The 20,727-nt window shown below is 44.5% G+C and overlaps 1 protein-coding gene across 7 annotated transcripts in view; it reads left to right on the forward strand.

Moving 5' to 3' along the window:
• The window catches only part of Frmd4a (FERM domain containing 4A), a 749,198-nt gene that overhangs the window by 404,641 nt on the left and 323,830 nt on the right, over positions 1–20,727 (forward strand). The window contains exon 1 of one of the 7 annotated variants that reach the window (XM_076572740.1): positions 12,893–13,327. The exons of 5 other annotated variants lie outside the window; for them this stretch is intronic. In XM_076572740.1, coding sequence (XP_076428855.1) covers positions 13,262–13,327 — 66 coding nt within the window. In that variant the 5' untranslated portion in view covers positions 12,893–13,261. Of the gene's footprint in view, positions 1–12,892; positions 13,328–20,727 lie in introns of those variants that run through there. One more of the 7 variants, XM_076572730.1, reaches the window with a different exon arrangement.

The following is a 20,727-nucleotide window of genomic DNA, read 5'->3' on the forward strand; positions in this document are numbered from 1 at the left end:
TTCTGTTTTATTGGAGAAAGCAGAAGCGCTCTGATTGCCCGGTTCCAGCACAAGAATGAAAAGAAAAAAAGAAAACGGAAGAAAAACCAGTGTGAGTTGGTCCACTCTAGGGCTTTTTCAGTGAGCACCAGGTCACTGTTTTCAGAGCTTCCTTATGATAGAACTAGTCATCTGGCCTTTCCAAGAGGGATCCATATAGTTCTTCTAATTAAGAAGTAGAACCTTCTCTGGCTACAAAGGCCTGGCACCTGCTTCTTTGCAAGCCAGAGAAATCCATTCTGTCTGCTGCTGGGTAATAGACACCTTCCTTCTCCTGTGTGCTGTATATTTCTCTGTCAACAACTTTCCCACCAACACCTCGTTAGGAGGAACACCTGTGCACCTGAAGGCTGCAACCCCCACACCCACTGTGGGACTAAGCTCAGGCTCCATGGGACCTTATTGGCTCTGGGGAATGCATTTACAGCCTGGGGAAGGGCAATCTGAGCTTGTCTGGGTGTCTGAGGAATCCAGTGTCATAGTCATTACTAGTGACTATGCTTGAGCCTTCCACCTGGGTTTCCAAGTCTTAATTCTGGTCACCAGCCTCATGTGTGGCCTTTTGCCAAGAGACCAAATGAGGCCAAATGCCCCCCAGGGCCTGTTCCCTGTGCACAAGATACAGTCAGTCTCTTAGGCCGGCTGCCCTCCTCCCAGCTTTAAGCATTGCATCACGCTGTGTTCTTGTGCTCCGGCATTCACTCCAGCTAAATTCCTTTTGTCCCATTCTTGAAGCTCTCCAAGGCACAATGGGCATGCTATTAAGATTATCGAAGAGATGAATACGAAACATTTTCCAGGGCTCCTCCCTCTTGGCCCTGCCACACTCTCTTTTTGAGCAGCTTTGCCACCCCACAAGAACTCTCTGTTTCAGTCCCTGGAAGAATGGTCTTCCCTCAGTGGCAGGGAGCAAGCGATGGCACACAGAACTGCAGTGTGGCATCACCTGAGCCCTGGGTCGTGGATGTGCCACGGGTTCCAGAATTGCTTGCATTCCTACTCAGACTCCACAGATGTGACTGACTGGGTGACTAGAAGAAAGATCACCTGTCTGCACCTGAGCTCATTGATCTGGAGAAGAAACGGTAACTTCAGCCTTTAAGCCCAGCACATGGCAAACGGAGGCAGGTGGATATCTGTGATTTGGAGCAAGTTTCAGAACAGCTAGAGCTATACAGAGAAACCCTGTCTCAAAAAAATAGATAGATAGATAGATAGATAGATAGATAGATAGATAGATAGATAGATAGATAGATAGATAGATAGATAAAAAGAAATGATAACCTTAGAGGGCTATGACGAGGGTTAACTAAATTCATATTTGGGGGCCTGGGCAGGTGAATAATTCTATAAAGAACTTACCTTGCAAGCATGAAGGTCTGAATTCAATTCTCAGAACTCACATATTTAAAAAAAAAAAAAGAAAATAGAAAAAAAAAGGCATGAGCTGGGGCTGTATGTAGTTCAGTGGTTAGAGCACTTGCCTCTCATACACAAGGCCCTAGGTTCAATCCCCAGGAGCACCAGGGGAAAAGGAAAACACAAATATTGTGATGTATGCTTGAAATAGTACTGGAAAGATAGAAGCAGGTGGGCAGCCAGCCTAGCCTGTTTGACAAGTTCCAGGCCAGTGAGAGACTGACTGAAAAACAGTGGATGGTCCCTGTGAAATGACAGCCACCTTGTTCTCTAGGATTTTGTGCTATTAGGTAAGCACTCTACCAACTGCTTCCACATGCATGTGCACACGCATGCACACACATGCACACACACACACACACACATCTCCCCCCACACACTATATATTATATATAATGTATAAACTTATAACCAATGGCTGAAGATCAGATAGAAGTGTAGGTGGATAGATGGATGGATGGATGGATGGATGGATGGATGGTGTGGAGAGAGAGAGAGAGAGAGAGAGAGAGAGAGAGAGAGAGAGTCATTCATTCATACACAGATGTTTGTAGAGAGAAATTGGAGAGATAAATGGATGGACTAGATAGATACATAGATGATAGCTGATACTTGAATAGATACCAACTGTCTATAGAACAACCAGTAAGATTTTACTTAGAAATTAGAAATACAAAGTTAAAGTTGTGAAAGTCCTACTTCCTCTCTGGCACATACAGTCAACTATATAATACCTTCCTCATGTGAGCAAAAAGAATATTATGAAACAACACTATGAATAAGCAGTCTAAATACAGCTTGCTTTCTGCAGAAGAGTCTTCCAGCAATTCATGACCCTAAGCATTTCCAGCTGCAGGATTAATAGGCTGGTGCTTGCAGAACAAGGCAAAAATCACTACAACCTCAATGCAAATTCAATAGAAAACAGAAAGTTGTGTGAATATTTAATATGCTTAATTATATTATATTAATTAAATCAATTATTTAGTGTCTTGGCTGCTGTTCTGTAATGATTTTTTGCATGTCCAGAAAATTAATGGTGACCATACTGTCCCTTATGAAAAACATGCTCCAGTAATGTCCTGCTGGTTGGTGCTATTGTTTGTCCAAATACTGCTGTGACCTTGGAGATAAAAGGAAGCTGACATGATTTGCAAGAGAAATAAAAAGACTCTGGTAATAAATCTAATGAAGCACCAGGGCTAGGGTCAGCCTGACCGATAAAAGTCATTGGTGATGAGTCTCCATTCAGCTCAATTCTAGAGAAATCTGCAGACTCTTGGAGTCATAGGGATTCTCGCACATCTTAGTACACTGTGGAAAGTCTAGGCGTCTTTGCTGGCTACAGACCTATCACTTACCAGATTCATTCCCAGTTTGGTGAGTTAAACTTGGATGGCTGACAACAGTTATCAATGTCATGCAGTCCACATCTGATCAGGTGTAATGGTCATTCAGATTCCAACCCTTCCATGTGTTGGTAATGTCTCCTCAAGCCTGAAGGGAAATCTTACTAAGGGGAGTGTTTGAATGACTCACCCTTTGTGCCGGCTTAGTGTGGTTTTCATTTTTCATTCACCCTACCAGGTGTGCTTTGGGTAGATAACACAGAAATGCATAAGGGAACCATTAATATGGATTTTATTAAGTTGCTTTTAAACGTGCGCTTTGCTGTGCAGATGGTTTTAGCATCTTTGTGTTAACCACTCACTTATGTACGTTATTGCCATATTTATGGGACACAGCTGGATCCATTTGACTCATGGAAATCTTAGTTTAGAAAGGAGAATTTGTGGGCTGGGATGTAGCCTACTTGGTAGTGCGTTTGCCCAGGATGCACAAAGTGCCGGGTTTATTCTCTAGTACAGGGCAAAACCAGCCATGGCGCTGCACTACCATGATCCCAGCCCTCAGTGAATGGATTCAGGAAGACCAAGTTTTTCATAGACAGTCTGAGAGTTTAAATCCAACCTATGCTGCATTTGTATGAGGGAAGTTATTTAAGAACCAGCATTTTGGCTCATGAAAGGTATTTTTTATCCACATTGCCCAAGATTCAAAAGTTGCCATTAGGCTGTGTGGCTGGCTGGCTTGAGAATATTGAAAGTCAAATGCTGTTTAATACCATGGGTGTGTAAATTGGTGCAATCTCCATGGGGAGCCAGGTTAAAAATTATTTATTTTTAATGTACCCATGACTTGTAAGTCAACAGTTCAATTTTAAGAAGACTAGCTCAAAGACACATCTGTACATATGCAAATTCCATTTTCTTTTTTATTATTTTTAAATAAATATACATGCTTCTCTATACCCACATGTGTATTTTTTTCTTTGTTTTCTTTTTTCTTTACTCTTTGTGTCTTTCACATCAGGCCTCAAAATCCCACCCATCTCCCTCCCTCACCAAAAAAAATAAAACAATATAAAATTTTAGGGAAAAAAATGAAAAGGAAAGAAGGGGAAAATCTTGTCATGGAAGCTGGAGTGTGACACAGCAAGTCACGCAGTTAACCCCTTTACCATACATTTTTACATGGACTCTTCCTGGACATCCCATTGCTACCCCATGTCATGGAGATCCTGCAGCCCTGGGTCCACAGGACTGAGCCCCCGCCCCCCCCCCCCCGCCCCGCCCCGCCCCGCCCCGCCTGTGGTCCAGCAGATCACAAATGGGGTGGATGTCAGGGTGGGCCAACACATAACCCTGGTTCTGGGCCTGGGTAGTTGCAGGGTTGGTCAGACCGCCAGCTCTCCCCTGTCTTTGCCACCAGGGTGGACTCTCCAGCATTGCCCTGGCTAGCTCACCTCTGGCAGTGATGAGCAAGGGGTGGGGCCAGTTCTCTGGCTTTCATGTCCTCAGGGTCGGCTCTCCCACACATGAACCTTCAGGGCCAGCTCTACTGTTTTGCCCGGGCAAGGTGTAGGGGCCACTCTCCTGAGTGCTGTAGCTGATGAAGGGCAGAGACAGCTCTCCACCTGCCTCAGGCATTGATGGGGGGGGGGGGGAATCTGCGCCCACCCCCCACCCCCAATCCCGGGTCCATACTGCCACATGACAGATAAGTAATGGGGACAGCTCTCTCATGCTCACAACATCAGGGCTGCCTTACCCACACCACTGACAACAGGGTCAGCTTTACTGTGCTGCCCAGGAGAGGTGCAGAGCCTGCCCTCCCAAGCATTGCAGCTGGTGGGGTCAAGGACAGCTCTCTTGCTCTTATAACCTCAGGGCCAGCTCTCCCACCTGCCTCAGGCATTGATGGGCGGAGGGGAGGGGGTGCAGGAGGGCACCTCTGTCTCACCCATGTCACCTCAAGACAGATGAGTAATGGGGACAGCTCTCCCCACATATGTCCTTTTGAACCTAGCTTCTGCATATGAAAGAAAACGGAATATTCGTCTTTCTGTGGCTAGCTTATTTTGTGTAACACAGTGATTTCCAACTCTATTTCCTTGCACCATCCTCTTGTTTTCTGTTCTCAGCCACCTGCCCCTCACCTGCCTGGTAGCAGAGTCCTCCCCACCCTGTCTGTTGTCTAAGAGAGAGAGATAGAAAACAGTTTCTAGGGGGGTGAATTTACCCCACTTTAATCCCGAGCTCCGCGTTTCCGCTAGACTGGCTGGCCAATTAGTCCTTGGTACCTGCCTGTCTCCACCATCTCACCCATCTGCTAGCGCTAAGTGTGGAGACATGAGCCACCATGCCTGGCTTCTGCGTGGGTTCTGGGGGTTCAAACTCACCCTCACACAGGTACAGCAAACGCTGTATCCACTGAGCCATCTACCCAGACTCTTGAACAAATATTTTTAAATACCTTATGCTGTCCTCAAAGTTCATGAATAATAGGCACTGACATACTAGCTCAGTGGTAGAACACTTGTCTAGTGTATTGGCACGTCCAAGGTCCTGGGCTGGATCACTCACATTTAAAAATAATCATGGATGTTTACAGCATATTTTTAAACTATTGACACAATTCTGCCATGTAAATAAGAAGAAAAAGGGCATTAACCTATCACCAAATAACATTTATTATAATGCACGTGTATATGTATGTAATATGTATGTGTATTGTATGTAATATGTTTACTGTGTATAATGTGTGTAATGTGTATATTATAATGTAAATGTAAGTATATAATGTATTGTGTAATGTATGTAATATATGTGTATAATATGTATGTAATATGTATGTGTATCAAATAACATTTATTATAATGTATGTATGCGTGTAATGTATGTGTATAATGTATATAATATGTATGTGTGTATTATACTGTATGTGTATAATGTATAAAGTCTATAATGTATGTAATATGTATGTGTAGTCAGCTGTACTAGAGATCATGGAAAAGCAATGGATCAGTTAATCACCATGACTACCAGAACTGCAAAAGTTACTGTCCCCAGCCTGCTTGTCAGGACTCGGCTCACCCTGTGACATGGCCGTTGGTACACTGCTGTTCTACAGCATAGCTCACCCTAGGGATATTTCATAGAGCACAGCATGGCCACTCCTTGATCTTCATGACAGCTGCCTTCCCAGGAAAGGCTGGAAGCAGTGGAGACTGCAGAGCCCACAATCCACACTTGCCGTCCACACACATGCTACCCTCCTGCTGCCACGGGATTCTGCCCATCACCTCCCTCATGTCTGTCTGCCGTCACCTCATCTCTTGTGGGGGAGGAGCATCCTTGGACTGCAGTAGTGATGTGAGGTGAGGGGGGATTCAGGATGGGAGGAAATATGGCTTGGTGTGTGTGTGTGTGTGTGTGTGTGTGTGTGTGTGTGTATGAAGTGTGTGTATAATGTGTGTGTATGTGTGTGTGTGGTGTGTGTGTGTATGATGTGTGTGTATGATGTATGTATGTATGTGTGTGGTGTGTGTGTATGATGTGTGTATGTATGTGTGTGATGTGTGTGTATGTGGTGTGTGTAGTGTGTGTAGTGTGTGTATGTGGGTTTGTGTGTATGTGTGGTGTGTGTGTATGTGTGTGTGTGCATATGCACATTTTGTACTAGAGAAGAGTAGTGGGAATCTCACACATTCTTTTCAGCCTTTTCAACATTGCCTGTTGTTTCTGGACAAACCTCAAATGCAAGAGGCCTTAATAACCAGCACATGCATCTATGATAGGAGTGTGCATCCACCCTTCTCCACTGTGTGTCTGGGGAGCTTTGGCCTTCAATGGCATGGGCTCCCTGTTACCATTTGAACATTTTTTTTCATTTGGTCCCTAGGATCTCTCATTAAAAACAGTCTGGGAAGCCATACTGTGCACCTGTCTTTGCCAGGTGTGCATCAAAATGTCTTTGTTGTACTGTGTGTGTGCTGGTGTCCCGCCCTCCCCCAACAGAGTCTGGGCGCAGCAGTCATGTAGTGACAGGGCACATGATAGGCGATGAGCCCAAAAGAAGACCAGGCGGGTTATTGTACATCCCTCTCCATCAGCACCACAGCCAGTGCCTGATACTAATATCACCGTTGGTTTTCAGAGTCATGACATTCACACTTGTGAGGGAATAGGGCCTTGTGGGTACAGGAGATGAGGCGGCAAGCGGAGTCAGGGGGCATGTAGAGGAATGGACCCTTTGTGCTTCTCAGAGAAGCCATCAAAATCGAAAGTGCAGTGTGAATGGGGAAGACAAGACTGACTGTGTAAGTCAGCTGATAGCCACAGTTGGGCATAAGGACAGGCACCAAGAGATCCCTACAGCCTGATACCCAGCCAGTGCCAGCCTGCGGAGTCCTGGAGACACAAGCCTTTAAATTGACATGTTTGTCCTCACAGAGAAGGCCAAAGCAGACAGGCTAGCCTTTATAAGCCCACTCAGACAGACAGATGTCTGTCTGGCTATGAGAAGAGAGCTGTTTTACTAATACATAGTATCTCTAGAATCCACTCACTGTCTGGATGTAAGGTGAGATGGACGTTAGATAGGTAAGCCATTAACAGACTGTTATATTAGTCACCTTTACATGTGTCATGGAGGACTTTCCCATCCTACCACAGTTATACAGGGATAATTATAAATATTTAAAATATGAGATTTACTGGGGCCTCTCTGTGTGTGTATGTGTGTTTGTGTATTATCACACAAGCTAGCTAATCTAACCATCATTTCATTTTGTTAATCTATTTTATTTTATTTTATTTTATTTTATTTAGATAGGGTTTGTACTTCCAACTTACTATGTAATTAAGGCCGACCTTCAGTTCTTGATCCTCTTATGTACGTCCAAAGTACTGGGGTTACAGGCATATGCTACCATGCCCAGCTTCCTCTCTCAAGCGCTCTCTCTCTCTCTCTCTCTCTCTCTCTCTCTCTCTCTCTCTCTCTCTCTCTCTCTCTCTCTCTCTGCTCTTCAAAGAGAGAGGAGACTTAAGTGTGACCCTCTCAAGCATACAATGCAGCATTGTTAATTGTGGTCACACTGCTGACTTTAGGTCCTCAGAACTTCTTTATCCCACATAGCCAATGCTTTATCCCTCTGACTATCACTTCCCCACACCCCCTCCCCAGTCCCTAAAACCCACCATTCTACCCTCTCCTTCTACAAGTTTGACTGTTTGAGATCCCTCGTGTAAGTGAGCCCATGCTGGGCTTGTCTTTATGTATCTATCTTGTTTCCATCAGCCTAATGTCCTCCAGATTTGGGGAAAGGATGATTTCTTCAATAAATAGTGCTGGAAAAATTGGGTATCCTTGTGAAAAAGAATGAAATCTCACACCATATGCAAAAATCTGCTCAAAATGGATTAAAGGCTTTATTCTTGAGGGAAGTTATTATTGCAGCATATTCCAGGTGTGGAGTCAAACTTGAGTGATCAAGATAAAAGCCAGTGAGTTTACTTTTTAAAAATGTTAGTTTTTGCTCAAAAATTGGATTCAATTGCTACTGACATTCACTGGTCCAGGCATAAAATGGTTTACTAGGTTACTTTTTGGACCAGTTCTGATCAGTCCTGCGGGAATCTGACACACTGGTTTATACTTAGTCTTCAAATAAGTGATCTTGAGAAGAAAATCACTGTTCTTGAGTGGACTGAAAGATGCTTCCAGTTAAATACATTTGTGTATTCCACTGCCTCATGCCTAGGACACGCACACAGTTGTCCTTAATAGAGAAGAGTTGCTAGGAGCTGAAATGTGGTCTGACTGAATGGGAGAACCTCCACTTTATAGAACATTTAAAGTGAATGCTTATTTCCAGGAGTGAAAAACAAAACAAAACAAACAAAAGACACCAGAGCTTTCTAGAAGAGTGATTTTTTTATTATTCAGTCCTAGGAAGAAGGACTGAGACCAGCTTTATGTCTAAATAGGGAGTGCAGCTAATTCTACCCTCGCAAGACTGACGTTTTGTTTGTCTGAGCAGCAAAATATTAAGCCTGGGGGAGATGTTTCATAGCATAGGAAGAAGAACTAAGCATTCAAAAGTCAAACAGAAACAAAATTTTAAGGATTAGAGAAACAACTTAGCCAAAGATGTGCTTGGCCGTATAATCATGAGGGCCTCTGTTCAACCCTTGGCACCTAAGAGGCGAGGTGTGGTGATTCGTGCTTGTAATCCCAGAACTGAGGAGGATGAAGGTAGGGCACTAGAGTGGTCCTCCCACCTTCCCTGGTATCCAGTGGCTGCTTGCAGTTTCCAGCATTACTCGTGAAAGTCTCCCGTGAATAATATCCATAACCCATTGCCTATTTCCTATTTGCATGCCAGGCTAACTCCCTTCTGATTAATTTCTCCCTTTTAGAAACTATTGCAGAGACATCCTCACCAGAATCAGGGGTATGGCTCAGGGGCTAATGTCACCTGCCACCATGCCTGATGACCTAAGTTCAATCCTAGAAACCCATATGGTAGAAGGAGAGAACCAAGTCTAGCAAGTATTCCTCTGACCTTCATACATGTGCCAAGTGTCATGTATGCCATGGCCTGTATGTACCCAGCTGCATACACACATGTATACACATACACCCCTGAGACATGATTCTTAGGTCCTGCTCTAGAATACTAGGCACTTGCACACCTAGACTGTACAGACTTGCTTGCCCCTGATGTCTGCTGTTTCTTTCAAGCTCAAACAATTGTAGAAAACAACCATGAAAAGCCATTGTTGAGACTGGGAGGCTGACTCCTTAAATGAGGAATATTAAAAATAGTAATTAAATAAATTAAAAATAACCAGTTATTCTGCATCAAGTAACCACTGGTCTATCCCAGAAAGTGGGCTGATGAAAATAAACTGAAATGTCTTTTGTGAATAAAAAAAAATACCTTGGAGGGCCAGGGAGATGGTTCAGTGAGCAAAGTGTTCAGTGTGCAAACATGAGAGCCTGAATTCCATCTCTAGAACCCACAAAAAGTGTTGGGCATGGAGGTAAGTGCTTGTAATCACAGAACCGAAGAGATGGAGAATCCCCGTGGCTCACTAGCCACCCAGGCAGCCTAGTCGATTTCCAGTCCAGTGAGAAACCCTGCCTTAAAACAAACAAATAAACAACAAGAACAGTGAACAACTTCTGAGGAACAATGCTCGAGATTCAAGATTGACCTCTGGCCTCCATACATACACCCGGATACACATATGTACCCCAGCACTTAATTATATATACATGTACACACAAAACTAGGTAACTAAAGTGTGCCTTTTCCCAATTTAATTCATAGAAGAGTGGGCACATGAAAACTTGATTTGAACCCTCCCCTGAGATTTCTGGGAGCTGGGACAATATTGCATTGGTATAGACATATGTCTTCCCTAACAGTCTTCCAGCGGCGTGGCCGATGGTGCCCACATCATTGATTGGATTGGTGAGAGACACCTGGCCCCTTGAGCGCCTTCTAGGAAGCCATAGTTTTTAACAAAAGCCCTGGGAACCCTATGAGAAGTAGAGCCATAGTCAACAAAAGAAGGCCAACAAGAACTCATGTAGCAAGACATGTGACTCTGTTTAAACACAAGATGGCAGCCGTGTGGCCAGAAGTCATCTGTACTGAGTCTTTAGTTGCTGATGTGGCTCTAGTCACAGAATCAGTGTCAGATGCTGCGAGCACATTAGCAGATAGGAAGGCCCGGGACGCCATTCCCCTGTCAGGGAAATGTGTTTTCTGTACAGTCTCAGCTATTGACGCTGTCCATCACAGCAGCACCCCCGCTCCTCTGACGCCACCGCTTAACGAGAGACACCTGTTGTGGCACCCGCTCTCCATCCCCCACCAGCGGCTCCAAAGCAGATTCGAAACTGCAACGTGCCAGACCTTTGCGTGTAACTGATGACAGACTGTCAAGCTAAGCAAGTTTGACAGGCCTTCAAACTGCTTTTAAAACAAGGTTAAGCTTTTTATCGGGGTTTTCTTTCTAGTGGGGGAATGACTTTATTTCATGGTGGCTCTGTTTAAATCACATATACTGAATCTGTCTACCTCCATCTTTGGGAAAATGAACACTTGTGTGCAAACTAAACCCAGGAGTTTTGCTACGCTCCTTTTAGAGAACTGGGGTAGAAGGGAAATACTCATGTTGCATAGTGTGAGCCTCTTAGACTTCTGTTCCCTCCTCAGTTTCACATGGATTACCCCCTCTGACATGGGCGTTGGCTAGTAAGTGCTTCCCCTGTTTGGAATCAAGAGACTAGACATTTTGACTAGGGCTTGTGTGATAACTAGGAGGCTGTCTGGTCTTTCTATATTGGGGCTATGTCTGTTTGTACAGCCATGACACAAATGTCTACTATGGTCTTGACACCAAGTGTTCCTGGGAGGTTTTCTCAGTTCTAAAAATGTGCCCAAAGTGATATTATTTCTTTAGATATTTGATTTCATCCTTAAAAAATAAGAAAAGAAATTCTGGGCTGGGGAGATGGCTCAATGGATAAAGTACTTGCTGTACAAGTGTGAGGATCAGAGTTCAAATCCCCAAAAGCCACATAAAAGTGTGGCAAGCATGGTGGCCTGCCCATAATCCTGGTACAGAGGAAGCAGAAACAAGAGATTCCCAGGGCAAGCTAGCTAGTTAGACTAGCCAAAACAGCAAACTGTAAAAGACCCTGCCTCAATTAAAAGTGAGGAACAATCAAGGAAGGTACCCAACATCAACATTGGACCTCCACATATATGTGCACACATATGCATGTGCAACTGTACATACACATCACATATGCACATCACATATGCATACATAGGCAAAAAAAAAGAAAATTCTAACACATGCTTGAGGATGTTATGCTAAGTGAATAAGCCATTTACCAGAAGCCAAATACAGTATGTCCCTTATAGGGCCTCCCAAGACAAGGAAGATGCATAAAAAACAGAATGTAGGATTGTGGATCAGAGAGGCAGAGAGAGAGAGGCATGGAGAGACATGAGGAGTTAGTGTTTCACGGTATTGTGGTTCAGTTTTACAAAATCAAAGTTTCCAGAGTTGGATGACAGCAATACTTCAACACACAACTGTGCAGCACATCATTGAACAGTGATGTGAAGAGCTTAATGGAACATTGCTGAATCACACTTAGTATAGTTGAGATGGAACTGGAGAAATAGCTCAGTGTATAAGAGGAGCTTCCTAAGAAAGCATGAGGACCTGAATTCAGATCTCCAGCAACCTCAATATGTATATGTGTGTGTGTGTGTGTGTGTGTGTGTGTGTCTGTGTGTGTGTGTATAAGCTATGTTTGCCTGTAACCCCAGCAGGTGGGTAAAGGTGGAGTGAGGGCAGAGACAGAAAGATCTCTGGGCCTTCCTAATCACCAGCCTAGCAGGAAAATATAAAATAACAATCTCTAGGTTCAGTCCTACCTCAAGGAATAGCATGGAACATGAGCAATAGAGGAAGACACCCAACATAGTCCACTAGCCCCCCCACGTGCACACACACACACCACTACAAAAGAAGATGAAGCATCACATTTGTGTCATGTATATTTTATTGCAATTTTTAAAAATGCTTGCATGAATAGAAAGGAGCCAAACTATAGAAGCCAAGAAGGATTTCCAAGGTTTCGTGAATACTGTACCTGGCAGATGCTGGAGGAGTTGACACAGAGATGAAGCCTATTTCCGAGATGTTTATCTACTCGTGCATGATGGAGGTGTGAGGGGGAGATCGTATGGGATCTAATAATATTCTGGGGAAAAATTTAGTACCCTCCAACTCTCATTTCCTTGTTTTCCACAAGACTGTGTTTCTCTGTCGTGGTGCACAGAACAAGGTCTGATGCGTCCTCCACAAAGAGCCATTGATGGCGTGTCTGTGTGAATTGCCCTGGCATTGGTCACAGCCAAGTTCTGCAGGACCCACTGCCCCCATTCGACAATACACTCCACTGTGCGTAGCCATTTATGAAAGGTCAGAAATGAACTGAGAAATGGCTGGAGTCAAAAACATGTGGCCCTATAAATATCAGAGTCAGACGGCTTCATGGGGTTTCCCAGTCTCGTTCCTGCCCTATCTAGCTGTCTTCACATTCATCTGCTGCTGAGATCCCTTCCGAGTAGCGGGCACTTCACCTTGTGAAATTCTACAGAGGAGACTGCCTTCCTCACCTGGTGACCTCTGTGCCCAATCTGGTAGCACAGAATCCTTAATAAGCGTTTGGGTTTTTTAAACCCTTTATCGTTTCTTCTAGGGAGCCCTGGCAGCCCGTCCTGCAATGCTCTGTTTTATTTTAAGAGTTCCCACTTCTCACTAGTGGCAGCTTTGCCTGGTAACTGACTTCAACACCAAAGGTGTTCTGTGAGAAGGGTTTGCAGCTTGCTTGTGGGGCCTAAGAGCGAACTGGGACATTGACCATGACTTTAGCTGCCAGACTGGATGACTTCGAGATGACCCTCGAGCACCTGCTCATGGATGTGTTTGTGAGTAAAAGCCTTTCATTTCCATGTACCAAGATTGTCCTTGCCGTCCCAAATAACCTAGAGATTGTGTCCCCGTAGTAACCGAGGCTTCTAGCTTGTCCCGTTTCCACACAACGTTGTCATGTCTTACTAATGTACTGTGGGGGGAGCTGGGGGTGGGGGCATTGTTCCTAAATGTCCGGTGACACAGAACTGTCCATATGGATTAACTGGCAGAGATGTGGCATTTTGAATCAAGTAAGTTGCAGAAGTCTGAATGAATGGGCTGGAGAAACAGAAAACACTCCCCAGGAGAGATCAAAACCACTTCGGTATGCATGCTCTGGGGAGACCAGACTTGTTTGTGGAAGTTATAGTGCTCAAAATACTGATCATTCCATGCTGAGAAATGCAGATTCCTGGGTGGCGTCACTGACTCTACTATCCACAGACTGTTTTCATACGAGTTCCCCAGGAACTGATTTGGTCAGACGAAGTTGTTTGATTTGATTTACTTTCCTCTAAAGGAAATAGCAGCTGACAGGGACTCCCCCCCCCCCCCCTTCCTGCAATGATTTTAGCAAAGCAATTCTGAAAAGCCCCCATCAACAGAGTCTCTAGCCCTGACCAACCACGGGGCTCCTTACACTTTGTTTGGGTTTGCTGCAGGGCACAGGTCTGCTCTCTCTGGGCTGCTGATGGTGTGGAGGGGCTGCAGGAGCAGTCTTGCAGGTGGTAAGGTAGCTGGAAGGTGTTGGCGGTGGGTGTGCTCCTTCCAAGAACAACAGTTGGTCCGCCAGGGAAGGTGGCTGCAGCGCATGCTGGGAGGGCAAACTAGCCTGTGTTTGGAATGAGGAAAAGGCTCCGAGGATTGGGAGGATTGGCGCTCTTTGGCTATACATCACTAGGGCCCTTTCACGGACTTTACAATGAATGGTGTATTTTGGCAGACAGGAGAGTCTGGAGCATTTCTTCTTATTAATTTATAATTTATCTTCAAATGGAGGCAACTTCATGCTGGCAGGATTCCCAGAGGGGCTTTCTCTTTTAGGAGGGTGTGGGGAGCTGAGGGACTTGAGTCCATTCTGAGCATAGGCATGCATTAGGAAGTAAACCTGGAGGTAGAGAACATGGCAAAGAATGGACAGGGTTCTCCTGCATGTCTAGCCCAGAGTCATCAGTTCATAGAATATATGGTAGAGAGCAAAACAGGAAACTAGCTTTGATGGCCAATCCTCTCTGCAGGGTTGAGGTAGGCGGTGGTCTCCGGCATAGTAAAGGCTCAATGAGAGTGTGATTGTCTCAGAGGGAAAAAAATTAATCAGAAAATTGTTTTTCTTGAAGTACCCGAAGGACATTAATGTCTCCCCCTTGTTGTCTTGACTCCCTAATTTCCTTTCTACTCCCTCTACATTCCCATGGTCATGTTTCCAAGCCTGGCAAAGTTCTTCACCTTCAAGGGGAAGAACTCTCATGTGCCCCATCTTTTTTAATAATAATAATTATAATTTAATAATTTAATAACTACCTCTCACTTGATTACTCTATTTTGCTGCCCCCATTTGGAGGGTTTGTTCACCCATTCTCTCAGGAAGGCCAGAGGAGAACACTGAATGCCCTGCTCTCTCTGCCTCTTTCTCTTGGTGCAGTGTCTCTCCCTGAACCTGGAGCTAAGCGGCCAGGCAGCAGCCCCCACCGGTACAACCTCCTGCCCCACCCCCACAGCTCCAGGGTGACGTGAGTCCAGTGGCCAAATATGGCTTTTGATATGGGTGCTGGGCATCCGAACTCATGTTCTCAAGGGCGCCTGCCTCTAGCCTTCTTAGCATCCAATACGCTGTGTTGACACCATGAGCTATCTACTAATGACGTGTTTTTAAATGCATATTATTCATTTCATTGAAAATGAATTAACTTGGGTGAGACCATCAAGATGCAAAAGAGAATCCTATACTCTCTATACATTTTCCCATCTTCATTTTAAAATTTACTTATGTAGTGGGGCATGCATATGCCACAATATATGTGCGGAGCTCTGAGGACCTCCTGTGGAAGTCACTTCTCTCTATCTACCATGTGGGTTCCAGTGATCCAACTGAAAGTATCAGGATTAGCTGCAAGCACCCTTTCCTGCTGAGCCATCTTGCCGGTCCTCTGCATTTCTTACCAAATTATAGGACCTCTTCTTGACGCATTCATGACAGAGGCCACCATGGTTATAAAAACTAAAGAAATCAGTGGATGGAGTGGGAGGAGTAGGAACTGTCTTTGTGCTTTGAATTTCTTATAAGGTATGTGAGTCATGCCTGGTGGTACAGACCTATAGTCCTAGCTACTTGGGTGGCTGAAGTAGGAGGTTTGCAAGTCCAGGGCAAGTCTGGCCTAGAGTCAGTTCAGGGCAAACCTGAGCAACTTAGTGAGACTCTGTCTCCAAATGAAAACTACAAAAAAGAACCAAGGATGAACCCACCATAGAAAGGTACTTGCTTAGTGTGAGCATGGCTCAGGGTTCAACCCCTAATACCATAAACAAGCAAACAACAACAAAACCCACCACAATATAGGGTATGTGATATATATGTGAAATGCAGAAGGCATCCTAAATATACCCAGGTGACGAAGGATGCAATGGGTACTGTGGGTGCTTCATGGGTCTCTTCCAGATAATTCTTCCTCCCCTCCCCCCACTAGGTCTCCCTGACCCCCAACTTTTGTGATAAGCATTTTCTTGATGTTTGGTATAGTTTTTCCCATCCGCATGTAACAATCCTAGAGAACATTAGCCATGGATTTTGAAGCCACACGCAGCTGAGTCTCCACCCTCACTATAAAAGTAGTGTTTCAAATGTTTGCTCTTTCAGAGGATCTCTGTTCTCATCAGTAAAGTGCGGCTCAGACTATCTGGTATACACAACCACAGCAAAGGCTTAAAGAGGTTGGTGCCAGGCCAGCACCCAGGCCTGGAGAGTGCAGAGACGGCACTGGATGTGTTTCTTCTTTCTTGGCTCTGTTGCTGATGGGAGATGAGCCCTAGAGAACCTCTGCTGGCATCCCCTTAGGGAGGGTGCTCTGAGCCAGATGACCTATGGATGCCTCATTTTTTTTTATTTTTTTACTTATTTATTTTATGTAAGTGGGTGTTTCACCTGCATGTATATCTGTACACCACATATGTGCCTGTTGCCTAAGGAGGCCAGAAGAGGGCATCAAATGCCCCAGAACTGGAGTTGTAGATCATTGATAGGCACCAAGATGGTGCTAGAAATTGAAAGAGCATTGGGTGTCTTAACTGCTCCAGTCCCTGGCTGCCCTTGCACATCCATTGCCCAGGAAGAATGAGGAAGAATGTCCAACAGCCCATAGGGATTGAGATTAATATCCTAAGTAAACAGAGGTCACTGGAAATCTGTAGGCTAGTGTTTTCTCTTCCAATTCTGCTAGGAACCACAGGCTTTCCCAAGTGAATCTAAATGTCTAGAACAAGTGTTCACATCAGAGTCCCATTACTCTTGCCTTGCCTCTATAGCTTTGAGCATGCTCAGTAGGATGCCATCCAACTATCTCCAGAATAGTGGTTCTACGCTGACCTTTGCTTTCCAGGATTACTAAGGGACATTCTGGGTGGGTGTGCTTTATGGAACTGCGAGGTTTCTATAAGATGAAATCATGGGGGCCTATCACATCTTTTCTTTCATTATACCTTGTTGCCACTTGGGGCTTCTCTAGCTGCAGCTGTCCAGCTGGGTTCCTGGGAGAAAACAGTCCTCACATGCTGGGCACAAACTTCCTCACTCAAATGCAGCAGACAACCACCTCCAGTTCCATGGGATCTGATGCCCTCCTCTGGCCTCCAAGGGTAACTGCACTCACATACACATAATCCCTACATGCACACCCGTAAAAATTTTTTACTAAAAATAAATATTTTAAAAGAATGGCTAGTATAGAATTTGTTGTCTATGTCCTACTTCCAACCGTCAGTCTATCCGCCTCTTATTTCAGAAAATGAGAGGCATGTCACTCATCTCTTACATCTCATCGCTAGTAGGTATAGCTAAGAGGCTCTGCCCCTTTCATGGACATTTCTAGACCTCCCCATAGACCAAGGGCACCCAAACTGAAGAAAAGGATAACAGGAAGCCAAGCAGATGTCTTGAAACATTCTTTGTTGGATTAAATAGCCTGATTATCTATTCTCAAATCTGTCATTTCAAAAGGAGGCAGATGCCTCCAGCTCTCCCCTCTTCTGCCTGGCTTCAGCTGCCAGCATTTCATGTGCACATTCTCATGGTCATCCAGGCCCTTCTGATTATTATCCTATTATGCTGAATCTTTCTTTGGCTCAAGCTTCCTGTAACATTGCTCCTTCTGTTTGCAGTTTCATTTTGATTTTTATCAACATATGTGCATGGCAATTTTCATGAACATAAAAGTTAAAGAACTCTAGAAGGCTTATAAAGAAATACTCCAGGTTCCAGTCCCTTCCTTCCGACCTCTGAGTCCCTCTGCCCAGGGGAAACCATGTTCTTCTAAATGTTGTGTGTACGCTGGTGCTTAGCTGTAGTTTTCTGAAAAATATGTTGTCTTAGTTCCTGTTGTATGGCTGTGAAGAGACACCATGGCCACAGCAACTCTTATAAAGAAAACATTGAACTGAGGGCTTGCCCACAGTTCCAGAGGTTAGTCCATTGTCATCATGGCAAGCAGCATGGCAGCACACATGGTGCTGGAGAGGTGCTTACATCTCAATCTGCAGGCAGGCAAATGGGCAGAGAGAAAGTGAGAGCATGGACCTGTCATGGGCGTTTGAAACCTCAGATTCTACCCCCAGTGAGACATTTCTCCAACAAGACCATGCCTACTCTAGCAAGGCCACACCTCCTGATCCTTCTAATCCTCTTAAACAATCCCACTTCCTGGTAACAAATCATTCAAATACGTCAGCTGGTGGGGGTCACTCTTGCTCCACGTGTGTTTATATAGTAATTTCTTAAATACTTAATTTTGAGATTTTAGGCTGCTGCCCTGAGACATGGGGTTTAACTCTTTGTGTGTGTGTGTGTATGTTCGTGTGTATGGAGGTACACACATATGTGTGATATGTGTGAATGCACACTTATACGTGAGAATATGCATGTAGAGGCTGGAGGACAGGTGTTTTTTAGTCTCTCACAGGTTAGGCCGGCTGACCAGTGAGTCCTAAGGATGAACCTGTATCCACCTCCCCAGTTCTTTTAAAAACAAAAATGTAACTTGGGTTGGTTCCTGAGATTGAACTCAGGTCCTCATGCTGGCGAGATAAATATTTTACTTTCTGAGTCATCTCCTCAAGCTGAGAGTTTTAACTCTTGTTACATCCCTACACACACACACACACACACACACACACACACACACACACACACACACACACACCATTTCTCCCTTCCCCTGTGTCTTCTTGAGATACTGATGTTGCAGTTTAACATAAAATCTAATTTTATTATTCTAGCAAAATATTGTTTATACCTGAGAAATGGTGTATGTTATAATTACATATTCTGGTGGGCTTTACAACTTTATGTTTTTCCTGGAGTTAATAATTGCCTTTTTTTAATATTAGTTTAATATCCTATTCTCTCACCAGCTGTTTTCCTTTCAGATCTCCATACTAGAGTTATATGGCTTGTGTCAACTTGGAAACTTCATTACACGCTCAGTTCACTTCCATTTTTGCAGTGGGGGGGGCATCCTTTCTGAACTCTCCATCCTCCAACAATTAGATGAGCTCCTTTCTTGGTCTCCTCCATGACTGTCTTCTTGATGCTTCTCCTGCCCACCATCCTATCAACCCCCTTCGTGTCTCTCCTGTGAGAAGTCCTCCTTTTCTTGGAGTTTGTGTTGGCCTCTTTTTAGGCTCAATGTTCAACGAAAGTGCTGATGTTCACAGGAAGTAAAGCTGTCCATTATTGAATGGCCATCCCATGGTTTTAATGACAGAACTTGTCTAGTGGTTGCCTGAGTGCCGTTGAAAACCTACATGTTCAGGTTTGACTCTTCTCTTAAATTCCATCTCAAACATCCAGACACCAAAACTGAGCATGCCCAGAACCACTCAGCATCTTCTCAGACCTTCCCCTCCTCTGTGCACCTATCATAAGGGTTAGGACCACCCTTCCCCTGGTTTCTTCAGAGAGAAGCTATAGAGGACAATATTCAGGGGCTATACTTCATCATTTCCCATTTGAGCCATGCAATAACCTTTTAACTGCCCGGTTGGCCTCCATTCTACCATTCACCCTTGGTCAATCCACCCCTCAAAACTAGTATCACTTCCTTGCTAAAAGTAAGTTGTAATGGCTTCCCTTTGCTCACAAAATGAGGTTGTCTTAATTACTGTGTCTATTTCTATGTTAAAATACCATGACTAAAAGCATCTTGGGGATGAGAAGGTCATTTCACCTAACAACTTGTAAGTCTATCACTGAGAGAAGCCAAGGCAAGAACTCGGGGCAGGAACTGAAGCAAAGGCATGTAGGAATGCTGCTTACTGACTTGCTCCTAGAGGCTTGCTCAGACTGACTTCTTATACAACTCAGAACCACCTGCCCAGAGTTGGCACCACCCACTGTGAGCTGGGCCTTCTCATATCATTCATCAATCAAAAAATACCCCCCAGGGTTGCTCACAGGCCAATCTGGTATAAGCAATTTCTCAGTTGAGGTTCCCTCTTTGCAAATGATTTTAGCTTATGTTCAGTTGACATAAAACTAGCCAGCACAAAAGTCTAAGATATACTGTTCTATAGTATTCCGGTTATAATCTGGCCTTAGACTCATTGTGTGTGTGTGTGTGTGTGTGTGTGTGTGTGTGTGTGTGTGTGTGTGTGTGTGATATGTATGTGAGTACAGGCCCACACATGCCATAGAAAAATCCATAGAAGTCAGTAAACAACCTGGAGTATGGATACTTGCCTTCCACCTTGTTTCAAGCAGGTCTCTTGGTTGGTTTTTACTGTGTGTTTCAGGCTAACTGTATAGAAAGCCTCACAGGATTCCCCTGTCTCCACTTCTTTCCATGGGTTCTGGAGATTCAGGCTTTTATAGCAAGTACTTTACCCACTAAGCCATCTGCCCAGCCCCGTGCTGGCATTGTTTACCACCCCTGTTCTCATACATGTGACTCCGTACCTCATGCAATTTTCACAACTTTTCTTTATGGTGTAGAGACTTCAAATGCAAACACAGTGGTGTAGACCCAACAGGAAGAGAACCCTCTGTTCATCCTCATTTGCCCCTAAGAATTGCTCCATTGAAGGTATTTTACCCATTCTGGTTGTGAACTGGTACCGAGAAGCCCTTCGACATTTTGACTTACGGGTTAGCAGGTGTCCAGGGCACACTCAAAATAAACCACATTCCCATGGCATGAGGTTCCGAGAT

This window comes from Peromyscus maniculatus, chromosome 5 (genome assembly GCF_049852395.1).
Source record: "Peromyscus maniculatus bairdii isolate BWxNUB_F1_BW_parent chromosome 5, HU_Pman_BW_mat_3.1, whole genome shotgun sequence".
Taxonomy (NCBI): Eukaryota; Metazoa; Chordata; class Mammalia; order Rodentia; family Cricetidae; genus Peromyscus; species Peromyscus maniculatus.